Genomic DNA, 21,798 nt, shown 5'->3' with positions numbered 1-21,798 from the left:
TTTGTAGCCTTATTTTGAGGGGTGGAAATGTATGTTTGCTAAATGTTGGAGGGGTGGAAATGCATTTTGCTTTGTTGGTGTCGTTTTGAATGAATTTGGGCATGGTACGACCAAAATTTGGTTTATTATCTTTTCTTTGGTAATGAAATTACTACTCCATCTCTTTGGCAAGTATTCAATTTTTTTTTGTTAGTGTGATGCGATTACTCAATTGCGTTTATTATGTTTGATTTCAATTCGTTTTTTAGATCGTTTCCCCGTCAAATCCCTAAAGTTATTTATGTCATTTTAATAAATAGAAAAAAGCAAAATTTAGGGACTATTATTGTAATTAACTTATACTAAGTAATTGTGTATGTATATATATCCACATGCATACGAGTAAAGAACTCACGTACAAGAACAAGTTAGTTACAGCATATCTTACAATGGCTCAAGCTAGTAGCAGCAACAACATGGTGGCCAATGGAGATCAAAAGGATAAACCACCATCGTTGTCACCGGAGTTCAACCACCGCCATCTGCATCCGCTCAACAAAACTCGGAAGATGGTGGTTATCTTTGTCACAGTGGCCCTTGCATGTTTGTTTATTTTTAACTCTTCTATTGCCTTTCCGTTTTATAGCTTCTACAATGCTATCAATGCCGGAGACTATCGTACAAATTCGGTAATTATGCACATATAAACTGTTTGTTTCTTTGTATCTTTTGCCAGTTTAACATTTTTCTTAAGGATTCTTTTTTAGAGAATTTAGAGCAACCTTGATTGAAGGGATAATGTGTTTTTCACCGAGTAAACATGCTTTGTGCTATATTGTTCTTTGTAATTTGACTATTTTATCTAAAAAACAATTATTATTATTATTATTTTTTTTTTTTGTTGCAAATTATGGGTACTAGCTTTTATTATATATTCATTCATTTATTGGTTAATAAATTAATTAAGGGAGTTATTTGACAATTTTCAAAATTTATTGTGTAATCAAAATTAGGTTTTGAGATCACATATACTTTTTTATTTCTATGTTCTACCCTTGTTAATTAATATCTACTGATCTACAGGATAATTCAACTGACTTGAAAAGCATACTAAAACTTGCAGCAATGGATACTAATACAGTTATAATAACAAGTATAAACAAAGCTTGGGCCTCACCAAATGGGACGTTCGAGTTACTTTTAGAGAGCTTTCGAACCGGGAATCAAACAGAAAGGTTTCTCAAACACTTGGTCGTTGTATCGTTGGATGAAAACGCATACACTCGTTGCTTAAAGTTGCATCCACATTGTTACAACCTTAAAACCCCTGGTTTAGACTTTTCAGAGGAAGCGTATTTTATGGCCGCAAATTATTTGAAAATAGTATGGGAAAAAATAAATTTTTTACAACGTGTTCTTGACTTAGGATATAGCTTCGTGTTCACGGTATGTACTCCATTCCTAGCTACATCATACTATTTTTAAATGGAACGTGATATTTTAACTATCTAATTTGATAAATTCATCATAATTACGCATTAAGTATTAGTCTATTATAGGTAATTTGATGCAAAAATATGTTGTACTTATAACTTCATGTCTCATGTGGAACTAACGTAAAAAGGTTGAATCATCATAGTAATAAATAAAAATGAATGGTTAACCCTCCCCTGTTAGTCTCCTACATTGAAGTATAACTATAAGTTGACTTTCTAATACCATGACACACTCATATGGATTATAGTTTTTAAAAGCAACAAGTTTGCATATTTGTTTGTTTGACAAATGTCCGTCTCTGTATACTCAAGTTGCAGAGGTTTAAAGATCCATTTTTCACGACCAATATCTAGTGATAACTTCAACTAATGGAAACTATTTGACTTGAGAAACCACCCAAATTGCGGTTTTATGTTAGTCTTGTACACTCAAGCATCACATGGTTACTCTTAATCGCTAAATTAATGGTTACTTTTAATCATCTAAACCAATGGTTAGTCTTAATAACTTAATTAATGGGCACTCTTAATAGGTCTTAGGTTTACTTTCAATCATCTAGATTAATGGTTACTCTTAAAGTTAATCAATGAATTAGAGGTTACTCTTAATAGTTAATCATCTAAATTAAAATTAATGGTCAACCCTCCCCTGTTAGTCTCGTATACTAAAGTATCACCGTAAGTTGACCATCTAAGTCAAAATCCTAAATTTCCAAATCTAAATTCAGACTTGTATGTCCTTAATTCTTAAGGCATTTAGATAACCATTCTTTCCTTTATTATAATTACTAAATTTTAAACCTTGTTTTAAACTCGTGTGATACATATATGAGTTTTGAATTTAATAATCTTAAAATTCTTTATATGAAAGAATTCTAACGTTTTATCTAGAATAAAATATATGTTGTTAAGTTGAAGCAAATGTAATAAAAAGAAATAAAAGTTAATAAATGTTAATTAGAATTGATGCTTTTGAATGTTAATATTCTAGCTTTTAGAAGCAAAGTACGTTTGAATTCTTTTGTGTTTGACATATGTTACTGATATTCAGGATGCGGATATAATGTGGTTTAGAGATCCATTTTTACAGTTTCAAAAGGATGTTGACATCCAAATATCATGTGACAAATTCAATGGAAATCCATTTGACTTAAGAAACCTCCCAAATAGTGGTTTTATGCATGTGAAGGCAAGCAACAAAACAATTCAATTTTACAAGTTTTGGTATGACTCGAGACTCACTAACTCAGGTCATGATCAAGACGTTCTCAATAAGATCAAGTTGAGCCCTTTCGTGAAAGATATTGGATTACAAATTCGGTTTTTGGATACGGCTTACTTCGGTGGCTTTTGTCAACCTAGCCAAGATCTAAATAAAGTGTGCACAATGCATGCTAATTGTTGTGTTGGTTTAGAAAACAAGGTTCATGATCTTGGAGTCATGTTAAATGATTGGCAAAAATACACTAAATCGCTTGCGAATCAGACAACAACTAATGTGTACAAGGAGTCCTGGACAATTCCTCAATTTTGCAGGTATATGTTTTGTTCGGTCTTTTGGTTCATAAATTTTATTAATTTATACGTAAACATAAAATTAATTGATGTGATTATATATTTATATTTATATATTCGTTTAGTGATGATAATATTGTTTTATGATATATTGTTTGACCGTAATCAGGGGTTCTTTAGATCGTCCACGTCCTGCAGCGAAGAAGAATGATGGTCTACAACAAAGGAAGAGGTAAATCTTAGAGTTTGTTTTATATTTTTTGTTAAAATTATACGTGTATAAATCAATTTCATTTTTAAATATACATATATATGTTTTATAAGTTAAAAGTATATACACATGAGCTCGCGCACACATATATATACAAACAATTACAAGTCACACATTTTCATACCTTGAACATACATTAAATGTATGATAATATATTTAGTTTGCTAACATTCATTATAACATTATTATTACATGTTAACAATTGAAAATATTATCATACATCTGATGCATTTTATATATATATATATATATATATATATATATATATATATATATATATATATATATATATATATATATATATATAAACCCTAATAGCTTAATAGCTAGGATTTAAGGTTTTGGGTTTAGTCTCTCAACTCAAAGCCTTAAACCCTAAGCCCTAAACCCTAAACTTTAAACTCTAAGCCGTTCGTGTTAAAAATATAATCTAAACCCTAATTTCTAAATCCTAAATCCTAATTTCTAAACCTAAAACCCTAATTTCTAAACCCTAATAGCTAAACCCTAATTTTTAACCTCTAATTTCTAAACCTTAATTTCTAAACCCTAAAAAAGAACTCAGAAGCAAAACATTCATCGCAATGAATGTTATCATTTATTTCTTCGAGCGTTTTCCCGCCAAAATAATAACATTTATCACAAATTGTCTTTTTTAAATGTTCATATTTTCATGTGATTTTAATGCTTGAAGAATTGTTTTAAGAAAAACGAAAAAATTTACTTCTCCCCAAAAAAGTGCTTTGCTCTTGATTAATATATATATATATATATATATATATATATATATATATATATATATATATATATATATATATATATATATATATATATATAGTTCGCTTCTTTCTAATTGATAGTATTGTTTTTAGGCTAATGTTGAATATGTGAAAGTAAAGGGACTTAAATGTTGATATTAAAGCTCACAGATTGTTGTGTTCCCGTGATTGAGTTGGAGGTTGTGGAGTGCTTTATTGAAGTTTTAGGGGTTATTTGTGTTATTTTCCTATTCTCTCTCTCTCTCACACACACATATGTGTGTGTGATGTTAGGGTTCTATGTGTAATGTTTATTAAAACTCTATCATTCTATTTTGTTCATTTCTCTTGTTCAACATTTCTTTTACAACCAATTCATTATCTTGAGTGTTTAGACCATCTCCTTGGAGATTTATGAGTTTAGAAACACTCAGTCATGCTGAGTGAATCTTTTGTGAGTGTTATTTCAATAGTTCTCATTGTATTCATGTTTAAACATCGTCTATTTTGAATATCTCATTTTAGATAATAATTATTTGGTAATGTAAATTTACTTCTTGTGTTTGAGGAAAAATAACATGGTATCAAAGTGTTGTTGCTTAACGATCTAGGCATAATCGCTCTCTCTTTGTTCGTTGCGTAGAAACCCTGAAATTTAGGGTTTGTTCTTATATTTAATAAAAATTAAAAATAATTATTGATATTTGAAGAATGTAGTTAAATTAAGAAACTAGTTTATTTGATTGTAATTTTTTATTATATTTTTTCTCTTTAAGGTCATGTTTTTCTTCACTTTTGTAATTCTATGTATATTCTTCTGTTCAATTTCTTTATTGTTTTCATTGATTGTGTGTTGAAAATATTTGAAAACATTTTTCTCAGCGGTACCAATAGCTACAACCTTCAACCCACATATAAATAAAATTTAAGTTTACAAATACAATCATTGGCAAAGTTCAGTTATTGTTAAGTTTTTTTAAGAAAATGTTGAACTGATGCTTAGATAATAGACTACTTTAGGTCTGACTTCACCCTTACGGTCGATTCTAGTGGTGATGACTTTTCTTTATTTGTTGAAAGGCAGGAGTAGACTTGCTCCCGTCATATGATTGAATCCACCTTTATTAAGATCAGTTCCTTGAAGGAGTTCAAGTTTGGGCAAAGTCGTTGGTACTGTTTCATTACCTTCTTCAATTCATCTTCTGATAATTTAGTTGTGGATACCTGAAATGGTTTATGGAATTTTGGATAGCCCATCTTTGTGGGATGGCCAATCCGTCGAGCTAACATAAAAGTCTCCGGTCAGCCCCGTATTTCTCTGGTATCCAAGTTGAGATGTTGAATTGGTCTGGATAAAACTGTGGTGAAACTGCTTGACTTATCTCTTTTGGTGGTGGACTCTATGCCTTTGTCAAGTCTAAAGCTTCAAGCTTCTTTGATTAAAAATAAGGCATTGATTAATGACGTTTCTAAGCTCGGACGAATCGGGGCTATTCAAATATGCGCTTATGCATTTGGTTTTAACAGTATTTTGGCTACTTAAAATGTGGATTCTGTGCTCGTGACCTGCTTTTAGGAGCTCGCTCGTTGATACTTTTTATTGACATGGTTGGAAATATAATGGATCTGGTGTCGTATGCTTCGGTCTAGAGTGCAACCAAGGTGGCTAACTTATTTGGTGACGTTTTAAAGGTTGCTTAATCTTCTGGTACCCTTGGTAATGTTTGAAATATCCGGTTCATATTGATTATAAACGTTTCATATTAATTGATTTCTTTGCGAGGTTTTTGACCTCTATATGAGACGTTTTTCAAAGACGGCATTCGATTTTTAAAACAAACCATAACCTTTAAAATATTACTACCATTATCAAATAATGATAATCTAAAATATAGCGTTTTCACACGACCATTACATACTGGTTTACAATCATATTACACAACAATATATGTCTTCGAATGCAGTTTTTAAACAATATTATACAAGCATGCTGACTCCAACTCTTGTCCATAAATTAGTAAGCAACAGCAGAAGCTCTTAATAATCACCTGAGAATAAACATGCTTTAAACATCAACAAAAATGTTGGTGAGTTATAGGTTTAACCTATATATCAAATTGTAATAATAGACCACAAGATTTCATCTTTCAATAACATGCAATCTGCATAAAAATCATTTATATGATTGAACACCTGGTAACCGATATTAACAAATGCATCTAGAATATCCCCATATATATAATCGTAGTACTAAAGCAGTTCAAATTCTCTTACTGGGGCGTGTCAAAGCCCATAGATCTATCTTTAGGATTCGCGTCAATTGGTGGCAATTATAATAAACACCAATGCTTAGGTTACCAAGTTCAACAAGGGCGATATCCGGTATAACGATTCATCATAGAATGTAGTTTCAATTACTTGTGTCTATATTGTAAATCATTTTCAAAACTGCATGTATTCTCATCCTAAAAATATTAGATAGTAAAAATGGGACTATAACTCACTTTCACAGATTTTCACTTCGTCGGAAAAATAAGACTTGGCCACTGGTCGATTCACGAACCTATAACAAATATGTACATATATATCAAAGTATGATCGAAATATATTCACAACGTTTTTTATTACGTTTTAACAATTTAAGTTTGTTAAGTTAGTAGTCCAACGTTAGTAATCTACAACTAGTTGTCCACAGTTAGATGTACAGAAATAAATCAATATATATTATCTCGAATCAATCCATGACCCAGTGTATACAAGTCTCAGGCTAGATCACAACTCAAAGTATATATATTATTTTGGAATCAACATCAACCATGTATAGCTAACTCAAGCATTACTGCATATAGAGTGTCTATGGCTGTTCCCAAATATTATATATAGATGTGTCGATATGATATGTCAAAACATTGTATACGTGTCTATGGTATCCCAAGATTACAAAATATATGTTAGAATACATGTATAATAAAATATAAGTTAGTTAAGTTATAATTTGTATAGATTTGTTACAAATTTCACGTAGCTACAACAAGCAAAATTATCCAATCTTGTTTTACCCATAACTTCTTCGTTTTAAATCCGTTTTGAGTGATTCAAGTTGCTATGGTTTCACAATGAACTGAAATTTATGAAACTAAACAGAAAAATTATAAGTTTATAGTCAGAAATACAGGTTACAAGTCAATATTGTAAGAGGTAGTTATTTCAGTCGAAAGAACGACGTCTTGATGACCATTTTGAAAAACATACTTCCACTTTGAGTTTAACCATGATTTTTGGATATAGTTTCATGTTCATAAGAAAAATCATTTTCCCAGAAGAACAGCTTTTAAATCAAATTTTATCATAGTTTTTAATTAACTAACCCAAAACAGCCCGCGGTGTTACTACGACGGTGTATGTCCAGTTTTACGGTGTTTTTCGTGTTTCCAGGTTTTAAATCATTAATTTAGCATATCATATAGATATAGAACATGTGTTTAGTTGATTTTAAAAGTTAAGTTAGAAGGATTAACTTTGTTTGCGAACAAGTTTAGAGTTAACTAAACTATGTTCTAGTGATTACATGTTATAATCTTCGAATAAAATAGTTTTATATATATATCAATCGAATGATGTTATGAACATCATTACTACCTCAAGTTTAGTAGGTAAACCTATTGGAAGTGACAAAAATTGATCTAGCTTCAAAGGATTCTTGGATGGCTTGAAAGTTCTTGAAGTAGAATCATGACATGAAAACAAGTTCAAGTAAGATTATCACTCGAATTAAGATAGTTTATAGTTATAGAAATCGAAACAAAGTTTGGATATGAATATTACCTTGAATAAGAAAGATAACCTACTGTAATTAACAAAGGTTTCTTGATCTTAGATGATTACTTGGAATTAATTTGCAAGATTGAAAATAAACTAGCAAACTTGAAAGGATTTTCGAAGTGTTCTTGAAGTGTTCTTCCTATGATGATTATAGCTTGATTCTTGAAGTAATTTTTGATGAAGATGATGATTAGTTTACTGGAAATTTTGTTCCTAAGAGAGTGTGTGTGTTTAGAGAGGATTAGAAAGAGAATTGGAAGTGAAATGGATTGATTGGTGAGTGGTGAATGGTGAGTGGTGAGTGGGGTTAAAAGGAGTTCTAGTTAGTTGACTAGTTCATGGTAGAAGTTAAATTTGATTAGTCATGCATGACATAATCAAGAGTGGAATCCCATGCTAGTTCCTATTTGTAACGACCCTACTTTTTCCGCCACATCATTTCTATGACCTATATTATTATTTTAGTAATAATATATTAATTATTATATGTTAAATGAATATTTGTATTCATATTTTAAATTGTACGTTTATACGAATCGCGGATTTCTATCCGGCGAATCTTTTTGGTTTTCAAGCCAACGGTCGAGCTTTTGGGATTTTTAAGTCCTAATTATTCTAAATATGATATTTTAATGTCATATCTTTATATTTAGTATTTATATATATTTTTCGTCGCGTATTTGTTATCTTTCCGAAAAATCAATCGCGTAGTAGCGTTTTCGCGTTTCGGGCTTCGATCGGGCGTTCGGGCCACAAGCTAATTGACTTTTTAACATTTTGGAATAGTGGGGCCCACCCCCTTGCTGATTTTAGCCGAAAATTCCCTTAGGGAGGGGGGTGTTTGGTAACTTTTGCAAACTTATGGCTATTTGATTAAAAACACCACTACTTCCTCATTTAACCTAAGCATTTCTTATTTTGTTTTCTCCTTCCTCTTTTTCTTTGTTTGAGCCATCCACCACCATCATCATTATCATCATCATCTTCATCAATCAAGTTCTTGGATCAAAGGGCTTTACACGTAATCGAATTCCTCTAGTTCTCCTCTACGCATTCATACCATTTGATTCTTGATAAGGGTATAAACCCTAACCCTAAATTTTCAATTTTTCTTATATTTTTCTGTTTTTGAATGTTATATTAGTAGTATGATGATTATATGTTGTTGTATTGTTGATTGTATGCGTAGAAATGCTCGATTATATATGTTTTCGGTTTGATTGTTTTGGGACAGCGGTTTGATTGTTGTTTTCTGAAAATATAACAGATATAAAAGTAAAATTAAAGTGTCTAGATGAGTTCTTCTCATCAAGACATTAATTTTAGACTCCGGATTCATGTTATTTCGATTTCCGGAACATAAGTTATGATTAAAATGGTGTTATATTGAGATTAAATTATGAAAACGAATTGAACCAGGTGTGGTCTGACTTTGTGACCATTTTTAGAATCTTTAGGGTGTACTAGTGTGTTAGTATTGATGATGGGATGAACTTTCATGTTCGGGTCATCGAAATCCGAGCCACGGATCACCCGTTATGACTAAAACACGTTTTTGAGCGGATTAAAGATCTAAACTGATTAAGGGCTGTAAGTCACGACTTGGTGACTGTTCTTGGGATGTTCTTGAGCACATTAAGGTGTTGAGTGGGTTGGTTAGGCGAAGATATATATAAGGCTCGCCAAAAACTGATTCTCGGGGCTCAAGTTATGACCCGATGAACTTTTAAATTAAACTTATGGTTATTAATTGTGACTTATGATATAAATAATGAATTTAATTATTAATAAATTACTTATGATATAAGAAGTAATTAATTTAATTTAAGACTTATGATATATATATTTATTATATCATTTATTAATTACTTATGATTTAATTAAACATTTAATTAAACTTATGATTAATAATACTTTTATTATTAATGAAAAATACTTATGGTAAGTATTAAACTTATATTATGAGATTATTATAATGAGACTTAAATACTTATTAATTAATTATTTAATTATTATAAGGCTTAGTTATTATTTAATTATAATTTAATTATTAAATACTTATGATTTAATGATTATAATTAGAAACTTATGATATGATTAATAATTCATTATTAATTAATAATACTTATGATATGATTTAAAACTTATCATTAATTAATAATACTTATATTATGATTAATTATTAATTAATTAATTAAATACTTATGTTATATTAATTATATCATTTAAACTTATGTTAACTTTAATAATTCAATTTAATTTAATTAAACTTATGTTATGACATAATTATACATATATGACTTTAAATAACATTATAACCTATATTATTATTATAACCTATGCTTTAAAAATCAATGTTGACTATGTTTGACCAAGGTTGACTTTTGAGTTGACTTTGACTTTCAGTTGACTTTTGTTGACTTTCTAATTAAGGAAACTTTCCTAACTTATAAACTTTCCAAAAATAGAAACTTTCTAAATATAGAAACTTTTTAAAAATAGAAACTTTCCAAAAATAGAAACTTTCCTAAAATAGAAAGTTTCAAAAAATAGAAACTTTCCAAAAATGGAAACCTGCTAAAAATAGAAACTTTCTAAAAATAGAAAGTGTGTGTCCGTACGCTGTTCCGATCAAACCAATGCATGTTGAGTGTTGTTCTATGTCTACTTGCAACATGTACAATAGCTATCATACTAATACTTGACCTAGGTTAGTTATTTATATCGACCTGCTTTATTTATAGGTCGGCGTTGTGATCATTCCTGATCACTTTACTTCATTTTCTGTTCGCATATTTGTGTGGTTACTTCGTTTGCTATTAAGGTGAGTTATAGTTGAAAGGACCCGTTCATATACATTATAAACGATTCACAATAGTTGATTACATCGCGAGGTATTTGACCTCTATATGATACATTTTACAAACATTGCATTTGTTTTTAAAAGACAAACTTTCTTTACATCAAAAATTGACAGGCATGTATACCATTTCATAATATCCACTATTCAACTATAAATTGACTTAATAATAATAATCTTTAATGAACTCAATGACTTGAATGCAACGTTCTTCAAAATATGCCATGAAAGACTCCAATTAATATCTTTAAAATGAGCAAATGCACAGCGGAAGATTTCTTTAATACCTGAGAATAAACATGCTTTAAAGTGTCAACCAAAAGGTTGGTGAGTTCATTAGTTTATCATAATCATTCATTTTCATCATTTTAATAGACCACAAGAATTTCATTTCCAGTTCTCATAAATATACGTCCCATGCATAGAGATAAAAATCATTCATATGGATTGAACACCTGGTAACCGACATTCACAATATGCATATAAGAATATCCCCATCATTCCGGGATCCTCCTTCGGACATGATATAAATTTCGAAGTACTAAAGCATCCGGTACTTTGGATGGGGCTTGTTGGGCCCAATAGATCTATCTTTAGGATTCGCTTCAATTAGGGTGTCTGTTCCCTAATTCTTAGATTACCAGACTTAATAAAAAGGGGCATATTCGATTTTGATAATTCAACCATATAATGTAGTTTCGATTACTTGTGTCTATTTCGTAAAACATTTATAAAAATTGCGCATGTATTCTCAGCCCAAAAATATAAAGGGTAAAAAGGCAAATCAAACTCACCATACTGTATTTCGTAGTAAAAATACATATAACGTCATTGAACTAGTGCAAGGTTGGCCTCGGATTCACGAACCTAAATTAATTATATATAATTATATGTTGGTCAATATTTGTCTAACAATTAGGTCAGGTCATAGTGTACCACAATCCTAATGCTCGAGACTAATATGCAAAAGTCAACAAAAGTCAATTTGACTCAAAATGATTTCCAAAATTTATACATGATTATAATATATTTTAAATATCGTCGTTTTATATTTTTAAATATTTTTAAAAGATTTATTAGAGTAAATAATATAATTCATTTATTAATAAATAAAATTTTATATTAAAATTTATATAATAAAATATACTTTTATATATATTAAGTAATAAAATTTATAGGGTTCATTTAATATCATAAAGATAATATGATAGGTATTATTAAAGTAATTTATTACACGTAGTAAAATATGTTTGTATTACATATTTATTTGATAAAATAATATCTATAATGTTAGTAAGTAAAAGTTGTATTATTTTGTAATAATAATTATTATTATAAAAATATCAATATTTATAATTACTAAGGTGATATTATGATAAAACGATAATTCTAATTATGATAACTTTAATATTTACGATAATTTTTAATATTATCTTTAAAATAATAATTCTATTTAAAATGATAATAAAAATGATATTTTATAGTAACAATGACATTTCTATTAAAATGATAATTTTTGTTAAAATGATAATTTTTGTTAAAATGATAGTTTTGATACTAACGATACTTTTAATAATAATAGTAATGATAAAAATAATAAGAACGATAATTTTATCTAAATCAATATCTTATAATATTTTAATTTCATCATGATACTCTTACTCATTATTTCCTAATCGTTTCGTTTAATAGCTTTTAATCGTCTTTTATATCGTGCTCATAATAATGATAATAATAGTAATCAAAATAATTAGGTGTTACTAATATTAGTTTTAATTACAATAATACTAATAATGATAATTACTATGACATTATTAACGATAATGATAATATAATAATAATAATAATAATAACAATAACCATTTTTAAATAATGATATATATATTAATAATGATAATAATAATAATGATAATAATAATAATAATAATAATAATAATAATAATTAGATAATAATAATAATAATTAGATAATAATAATAATAATAATACTAATTATAACTTTAATGATAATAACGATAGTAATAATAATAAAAAAAACAATTTTTAATGATAAATCCTTTTATTGATAAAGATAATAATAATAATAATAATAATAATAATAATAATAATAATAATAATAAGATAAAACTAGAACGACGATAATAACGACGATAATAATAATCATTTTTAATAATAATACAAAAATTCGATGGACTATAACTTCAAATCCGTTCATCGAAATCATTCGATATCTAAATAAAAAGTTCTTAATTTTTCGCTAGCTTTCCAACGACATGCATATCTTATACCTTATCTCAGTCGCATATATAACTAATTCAGGATTCAACATAATCTAACTAAAGGCAATATCAAAAGTACAAACACGCATAATCCTATATACTCGAGCACTAGTCAGGGATACACTATTAGTATGTAAAAGTTAAATTATGAGTACTCACATATCAATATTGAGATTCAATATTGCAGAAAAGGTACGTAGACGCAACGGAGATGATAAACACTATATTGACCTCATGAGCATACCCATGAACCATACTCAATCACCTCCATAGATATAACCCATAATTTCCTTAATCCAATCCCACTCGAAAAACAATTTCGAAATCACCCAGACCGCACTCCGGCGTAATATTTTATGTATACTAATAATATCTTGAAATAATACGGAGTAAATATATATATATGTAAATCGATTGAGAGAGTTTAGAGAAAAATATTTTCAAGTTTCTATAAAATAATGAAACCTATTGAATTCTATTTATAATAGATTTTTGAATTATTAAAGTGAATTATTAAAGTATGAATTATTAAAGTGAATTATTAAAGTATGAATTATTAAAGTGAATTATTAAAGTATGAATTATTAAAGTGAATTATTAAAGTATGAATTATTAAAGTGAATTATTAAAGTCAAAGTAAAGTAAAAAATAAAGTAAAGGTAAACTTTAAGTATAGTAAAAGTATAAAACTATGTACGTATAATACGCGTATAAATATATATAATATTAATTTAAATCGTTATATATATTTAATAAAATAAAATATAAATATCGTTATCTTTATCATACTGGTTAAGTAATGAGTTGTCAAAAGTGGTTCTAGATATTTATAAAAGTTATATACGTTTTAATAATAAAGTTCTTTTTAAACTGAAAACGTTTTTGTACGTTTGAAACTAAATCAAATAAATATAATAATTTTGTTTTCCAAAACCAAATATATTTTTAAGAATCATTTTGTTTAAAGGTTAAAATAATGGAAATCGTTATATCATAAAACGTTTTAGAAAAGTAGAATCATATATATTCATAATAGGTTTCAAGTTTTTAAATTACAGTCTGTTGGTGAAGCATGGGATAAAGTTCAAAGGTTAAATAAACGTATGAAATCATCTTAATGAAAAATGTCGAGTTACTTACTTGTCGATATCCAACATCTAAGTTAGTTACACTTCACGTTCTTACTTATAAATCACTTTACCATTTTCCGAATGTTGTAAAAAAGAATAGATTTCTTAAATCACAGTGGACCTCATAACATAGACCCGTAATCATATCACAATGTATCTGATAAATTAATCATTTGATATTATCTTCTAATTCCATCGATAAACATATTGAAACAAATACGTTCATGTAAAGTATTATACGTTTAATACTTTATTAATATTCTCAAGTTATAATATATATACATATATATTCATATTTATTTATATATAACGGTTCGTGAATCGTTAGAATTTGGTCGAGGTTATAATGAATGCATGAACACAATTTAAAATTCTTGAGATTTAACTTAACAAACTTTGCTTATCGTGTTGGAATAATATAAAGATAAAGTTTAAATTTGGTTAGAAATTTCCGGGTTGTCACAATAGTCCCGTTTTTACATACTTTTCAAAGAATATTTTTGGAATGTGATTACATGCATTTTATTTTACGTTTAGACACAAGTGACAATTAAATTAAATTATTCATTGTGAGTTGAACAAAAATATTCCCTAGTCTGGTAACTGTAATCACTGATTTCTACTGGTGAACGCGAATCCTACGGATAGATCTATCGGGTTTGACAACCCCATTTCGAGCTAGTCGCGCTAGCAATTTATAATCGGAATGTTTAGTACTTCGTATTTTGTTGTAGATACACTTGTTCAGTGTATATTATTATTGTGTTTGGCAAGGGTAAATAAAGGGTTAAGTGGTTACCAGGTTACTCATTGATAATGGAATAATGTTTTATGTTTTCTAACATTTTAAAGCTTGTGGTCTAAAGTTTATTCAATTATTTAAACCTATAATTCACTCAACATTTTTGTTGACAGTTTACTCGCATGTTTTCACAGGTACTTGAGTTATTTGGTTGCTTCCGATGTGTTTGAAGAGTCTGCATGCATTTGAGCAGATTTTTGTTAAACAATTATGAAACATTAAACTTGCATTCTCTTTTTGAATAATTAAACTTGTGGGTGTTTTGTTGACAATGTTTTAATGTCAACTTTGGTTATTTAATATGTTGGGTTTGTTAAACTACATATTTTGTTAAATTTCCTTTTTGGGAAAACTTTTTGAATAAAAGAATGCAATGTTGTTTATTTAATTCATTTGAGTCCGATCAAGCTGTGGGACTAAGTGACGAAGCCGTTAAGTGTTTTGACGGGGCCATCACACTATTGGTATATACCCATAGTAAGTACGTCTAGAACCTGTATATAATACGGGTACGAATACTGAATGACTACGAGTAGAATTGTTGATGAAAATGAATGGAAATGTAATTGTAAGCATTTTTGCTAAGTAGAAGTACTTTGATATGTGTCTTGAAGTCTTTCAAAAGTGTACTAGTACATCTTAATACACTACATGTATATTCATTTTAACTGAGTCGTTAAGTCATCGTTAGTCGTTACATGTAAGTGTTGTTTTTGAAAGCTTTAAGTTAACGATCTCATTTAATGTTGTTGAAAGCTTTAAATCAAATTTTAACACATTTTTAATAAAGCGATATTAACCCAAACAAAAAAATTCCCAGCCAAGGGCTCTGCCCCTTGGACCCCGCCAGGGGTTGCCACCCCTTGGACCCTGCTATCGAGGGCGCTTCCCCCGAACCCCCCGTCATAATTACTATAAGTTCAAACAAGTGTGCACTCCACACTTTCCCAAACTTGTTCGATATTTATCAAGGTTATTTTGATTAACAAATTAATCTCATTACACTTAAATAATATTGGTGACACGAATCACCAACAATGAATATATCTTAATATGATATATATACATTAAAATGACGTTACAACGATAATCGTTACATATATATATCATCATATAGTTTTTACAAGTTTTAACATTCGTGAATCGCCGGTCAACTTGGGTGGTCAATTGTCTACATGAAACTCATTTCAAATAATCAAGTCTTAACATGTTTGATTGCTTAACATGTTGGAAACATTTAATCATGCAAATACAGTTTTCATTTAATTTATATAATCATGGAAAAGTTCGGGTCACTACAATGTTGGATCGGTGTTCGCTTTTATCAAAACTATGAATGTGAAACAAGTTCATGACACGGTTGAAATGGACCTTGAATATGAAGAGATCTCGGTTTGTCAAGCGTGGGTTAACGAACTGAATGTGAATACAGATTTGGATTCCGTGTTATTTGATGATTTCCTTCCCGATATCTTTACAATCTCTAATCACAATGTTATGTAGGGGCATCCCTACTACGAAAAACAAGTCGAAATGGTAAATGACGTTTTAATTGTCAATGGGGATCAGAGGAACAACGATAATGGTGTGATTGTCGATTAACCATTAGCCATTAAAGAAGATGATTTTGACAGTGTAGAGGACGATAATGATGCTCATGAGTTGCAGTTTGAAAGTATTAATGCAAATGAAGCTTCGGGTTCGGGATCTATCAATTCTCCTATTTTGAATTTTGCATTCGATAAGTATAATGGCAAATTGTTTTGTTCCAATAAGTCTACTATTGGTGGCGCACATATTGATTTTGTGTCTCAACATGAATCTTGCGAGTCTCATGTTCCAATAAGCCTAATGTTGCAGTTTATCCAGGTGTGCAAAATGGGCCCGTTAAAGTGGGCCGAAATTACAGAAAAACAGGAAGAAGAACTGTCTAAATTTGGCCGGCGGAACTTCCAATTTACGGGACGATAGTGCTATCGGTTCTTCAGATAATGATAACAAGGGATTCTTTCAAGGCTTAGTGGATCAAGAATTGATACCTTCGTGTTCAGTTCGTTCTTTAATCAGTGGCAACTCTTCTAATGTCCTCTGGTATAACTTTAAGTCTCGGATAGGTAAAGTTGTACACATCGATAAAGTAGACGAGATTACTAACTGTCCGAATGAATAGAACGGTAAAGATCCTCCAAAAATGGTTGACCTTGCTCTCTTTTGGTTTTTGAATGTTTAGTTGTGTTTAATGAACTTTTTTGTTTGTTTTTTATTTTGATTCAGAAATGCTTAGTTTGATAGTTTAGCTATTACATTTTGGCTTAGTTGGGTTATGTTGAAGTTATTGACGTGTATATTCTACACCTACTTTTATTGAGCTAAACTTAACCAAATTAACACACGTATACAGGAAAATATTCCTGATCAATGCAGAAAAGAAGCTAGTAAGCACAAGTTCGTCCGCATAGAGCAAAGTGTTTAGAATTGAAATAATTAATAATTATCCTAAGAATTGGAGGTTTTGATTGAATTTAATGAGTTAAAATAATAGCAAAGATAAATTAACGAATTAATCAGATAAGAAGAAGCAGTATCCACTTTAATTCTTAACAAATGACTAGGATTGTTCTTTTATTAAAACCATTATTAAACGTCTTGGTAACTAGTTCTTATCGGTCTCACTAAATCAATGAACTATAGGCATAATGAATTCAATTAACTTACATTAATTATCATTCAGATGTCCAAATTACCATGTTATTTTAAACGAGACTTTCTCTTGGTTAAACTCACATAAAACCTAGACTATCGGGATCACTCAGAATAGCTTATATGATTTTATTATCACAATATCAATTTAATCACCAATTGCACTAACATACAATTGTCTATATCTAAAAGATGAAGTACAAGCTATGAATATTGATAAATTCACATAAATCAAATCTAATAACATGCATAATCAAATTAACAATATATAGATGAACACAATAATGGATCTTTCAAGAAAGCATGAATAATTAAACATAAAAAATCTTAATACATTAAAAGATAGAACAATCTAAAATCATAAGTCTTACATAAAGTGGACACAAATAAGTTTAGCCTAGCATGTCAAAAGAAAGAACAAATACATAATTGAAACGAGTAGTATTCATCATAAAATCATTAAAATAAAGAAAAACTAGAGTATCAATATTTAATAGATGATCTAATCTTCAACCTTGATGTTAAGATCTTCAGATTTGATGAAGAGTGACCTCTAAACCCTTAAAAACGCCTCTTGTAACTCCAGAATTTGTAACCTAAACATTGCCTTGAAGTTGGGGGTTAAAAAGGAGTATTTATAGATGGAAATTTGGAACCCTAACTTACCCCGCGTCACGACCGCGACCCACCTTGTCGCAACCGCGACGTGATTAAAAAATGGCCACTGCGACCGGAATACTAGCTATCGCGACCGGGATACAAGCTAATTCAAAAACTCTTATGTTCTGTCTATATGTCGCGGCCGGTACACCCCCATCGCGACTGCCATGGGGCTCTAAACAGCAACGTGTTTTGATTTTTTTCATCTTTTGCTTTGTCTCGAGTTCGTTTGGTGCTGACACTTGCTGAATTCATCCGAAAACAAACACTAGACTTCTTTGAGTATAATTTATCATTTTCTTTATAATCATGAACTAAAGTCTTCAATCTTCAACAAATTACAACCGAAAGAACTCGATATCGCGAATGAATTAATATATATAAATGAGCTGATATCAGTTTTTTTTATTTGTAATGTTTACTTGTTTCAAGCCTTTTCGTGTCGTTTGGACTGTAATAGTTAGGGTCCTTCATCATTCGATGAAGGTTCCCTTTTTTAATAGTATTCGTCATTTTAGCCAAAAAAATAAGTGTCTTATCAATTTTTTTTTTAGTTATTTGTAGGGAGGGACCAATAACCCATATCAAACTATTTTGTTTGTAACGTTAAGTTTGGGATAATGAAGTAAGCGAGCCTTTTAATTTCAATAGTGTTTTGTTTGATGAAGTTCCCAATGAATCTTTTGTTAAACACTAATTGTATTATCATATTGGGTCACCCCTATTATGGTCAACATCTTGAAACGATCTAAGATACTTTGATTGTTTAAGCTTTGGTTCATGTTGAGACTGAGATACCTCAAAGTGTAGCTTCTTCAGTTCATGTAGAAAATGAGTTACCTCATTCTATTTTACCCCCTTCAGTTGTAACTTGTGTTAATAGGGAAAATTGTTTCAAAATGTAATCAACTTTCACTAAATTCCTATTGTATGCATCCAGCTTTTAAAACTCCTATTGTATGCATTCAGCTTTAAAATATGTATAATTGTATGCAAGCCATGACTTATCATCAGGTAACAGGTTACTAACGTTAGTTTTGTGACGCAGTTGGTCCCTTAACATAACGACTGTTACTTATCTCTGTTACAAATCTTCTTCCTTCAATCCATTTTAATTTCTTCTTCACATGTTCATCTTTATCAATGAAAAACTAAGAACCCTAATTTAAAAATTCATGATTTGAATTATAATAATCATACACCTAAAAAACAAATCACTATCCATCTTATCAAAATCCTAAAAAACAAATCACAATCCATCTTTAATACTTCATTATACAAATAAAGATCTGAAGGTGGATACTCACTTGCACGTTGGAAACTAAACATGGAGAATATGGAGTAGTGAACCAAAGACTTAGGTTTCTGCTATTTAGTTAATGCATTTAAATTATGGTAGTACTTTTAACATTTCCAGCAAGTAATTTCTTTGTAAACTCCAATTCATTGAATAAACAAGAAAATTGCCCCATCTCCATCTCTACTTTATTTCACTAACTAAAATCAATATTGTTTACTGTATTAGTCCGTTATAGAAGCTCCAAAAATATAGAAGAAGATCAGAAAATAAAAAATAAAAATGAAAGGTAAACATCAAACCAAAATCGTTCAGATCATATCGAAGAAATCAAAATCGTTTTTCAGAAAATGGAAGATTCACCAAATCTGGAGTTGTACTTCTTCAAATCGATTCCATCTGGAGCTGTACGTCTTCAAACTGATTCTCAAATCAATTCTCAGATCTGCTTTTCTTTCTTCTTCGCCATACTTCTTCAAATCAGGTTGTGGTTCAACATCGGAGATCAATTTGAAGGATGAATTTTTAGAGGACGATTTTGAAATCTTAGAAATCAATGGTTTCTGAAATTGAATGTGTTTTTATAACAAACGAATTTGTTATAGTGTTTGTGTCTGAAATTGAATGTGTTTTTATAGTGTGTGTGTGTGTGCTAGAAATTGATGGTTTCTGAAATTGAGTTGAGTTAATGATAATAATCTAATGAAACTGATGTGAAAAATTAGGGTTTGATTTTAGGGGATAAAGATTTGTGACGGAGATAAGTAACCGTTGTTATGTTGAGGGACCAATTACGTCAAAAAATTAACGTTAGTAACCTGTTACCTGATGTATAGGTCATGACTTGCATACAATAGTACATATTTAAAAGTTGAATGGATACAATAGTAGTTTTGAAAGTTGAATGCATACAATAGGAATTTGGTGAAAGTTCAATGCATTTTGAATTAATTTTTCCGTGTTAATACGAGTAGTAGGCCTCCAAAAATGAATCGGGGGTTATAAGGTGAATAAGAGGAAGGTTGTTGATTAGTGGCATAATTTGAACCCGACCACAGATTGGACGGTTGTTCAAACGTAAAAACGCTTTCCCATGGTATAAATACTAACAAAAACCTTGATTTTTAGTAAATTCTTTTTAATGTATTTTTTTAAATCCAGATGGGGAGGGTGCCTCTACATGTCCCTTAAATATTCCGGACTTCGTGTGGATGACGGAACTTTTATTTTACGGGATGAAGGCGGTGTTGGTAGGGAAGGCAATGGCCACCCGATCTATTGGATATCCACCCGATCCACACGATTCATGATGGATATAGATAATCTAAATGAGTATGGATATGGATATGGATATTGACGAAAAGTTTCAACCATAAATGCTTACATTTACACCCGAAATACATATATAAATACAAAATATAGATATATGCAACCGCATTTACTATTATAAATGCATTTACCATTACATATATTTTACTTGAAACCATATAATGAATTAACTATGATATATATTACAATAAAACACGTATATCTAATCAAATAAACAAACAAATTACACGTTTAGTTTGTCTTAGTCTATACTTAATAGTAAACTACACAAATTGTCTTATATATATAACAAAAATTGCACGTTCTTGTGAATATATCTTAATTATGTCTTGTTTTATATAGTTTTGTTATATTATATGTTTGTTTTTATCTCATATTTCAAAATATTATAATATTTTAAGAATATTCAATGGATATCCATTAACCCGTTTAAATCACTGGATATGGATGGACGAGTTGAAATTAAATGGATACGAATATGAATATGGATATGGACGAACAAAAACTAAATGGATATAGATATGGATACGGCATCACCCGATCCATATCCTATCTATTGCAATTCCTTGGTGTAGGTGCCTCGTCGATAATGAGAAGGGTTTTTTCAAGGCTTAGCGGACCGTGACTTGATTCCCCCATCTTCCATTGTTCTTATCGGGGATAAATCGTCCAACATTCTCGCTTATTCCTTCACGTCTCGGAAAATGAAGGGCATTCATATCGATAAATTTGACAGGCTAATGTTTCATCCGGATGCTAGGAATTAAAAGGGCTCAACTAATGTCGGTTAACTCTTTTTGCTTTCTTGTATTTTGTTGTCGTTCATTCGTTTGGTTGTTTGTATAGGTGCTTTGGTCTTGTTGTGTGTATTTGGTTAAGCATATTAGGTTTGTCGTTAGCT

The 21,798-nt window shown here is 29.8% G+C and overlaps 1 protein-coding gene across 1 annotated transcript; it reads left to right on the top strand.

Annotated features, from left to right (window-relative positions):
- The first annotated feature begins 428 nt into the window (after positions 1-428).
- On the top strand, positions 429-16,882 carry LOC139888280 (uncharacterized protein At1g28695-like). The gene is made up of 6 exons (XM_071871298.1): positions 429-668; positions 1,045-1,425; positions 2,527-3,011; positions 3,160-3,222; positions 16,198-16,410; positions 16,546-16,882. The coding sequence occupies exons 1-6, from the start codon at positions 429-431 to the stop codon at positions 16,880-16,882; spliced, it is 1,719 nt and encodes a 572-aa protein (XP_071727399.1).
- Positions 16,883-21,798: the final 4,916 nt, after the last annotated feature.

Source organism: Rutidosis leptorrhynchoides, chromosome 2 (assembly GCF_046630445.1).
Source record: "Rutidosis leptorrhynchoides isolate AG116_Rl617_1_P2 chromosome 2, CSIRO_AGI_Rlap_v1, whole genome shotgun sequence".
Taxonomy (NCBI): Eukaryota; Viridiplantae; Streptophyta; class Magnoliopsida; order Asterales; family Asteraceae; genus Rutidosis; species Rutidosis leptorrhynchoides.
The sequence above is the reverse complement of the archived record's forward strand: the minus strand, read 5'-3'. Positions and strand labels throughout refer to the sequence as shown.

Coding starts and splice junctions, on each gene's coding strand:
- LOC139888280 (XM_071871298.1), top strand. CDS start 429: ATGGCTCAAGCTAGTAGCAGCAACAACATGGTGGCCAATGGAGATCAA. Junction 669..1,044: donor GAGACTATCGTACAAATTCG/GTAATTATGCAC, acceptor CCTTGTTAATTA/ATATCTACTGATCTACAGGA. Junction 16,411..16,545: donor ATCTCTAATCACAATGTTAT/GTAGGGGCATCC, acceptor TGATTTTGACAG/TGTAGAGGACGATAATGATG.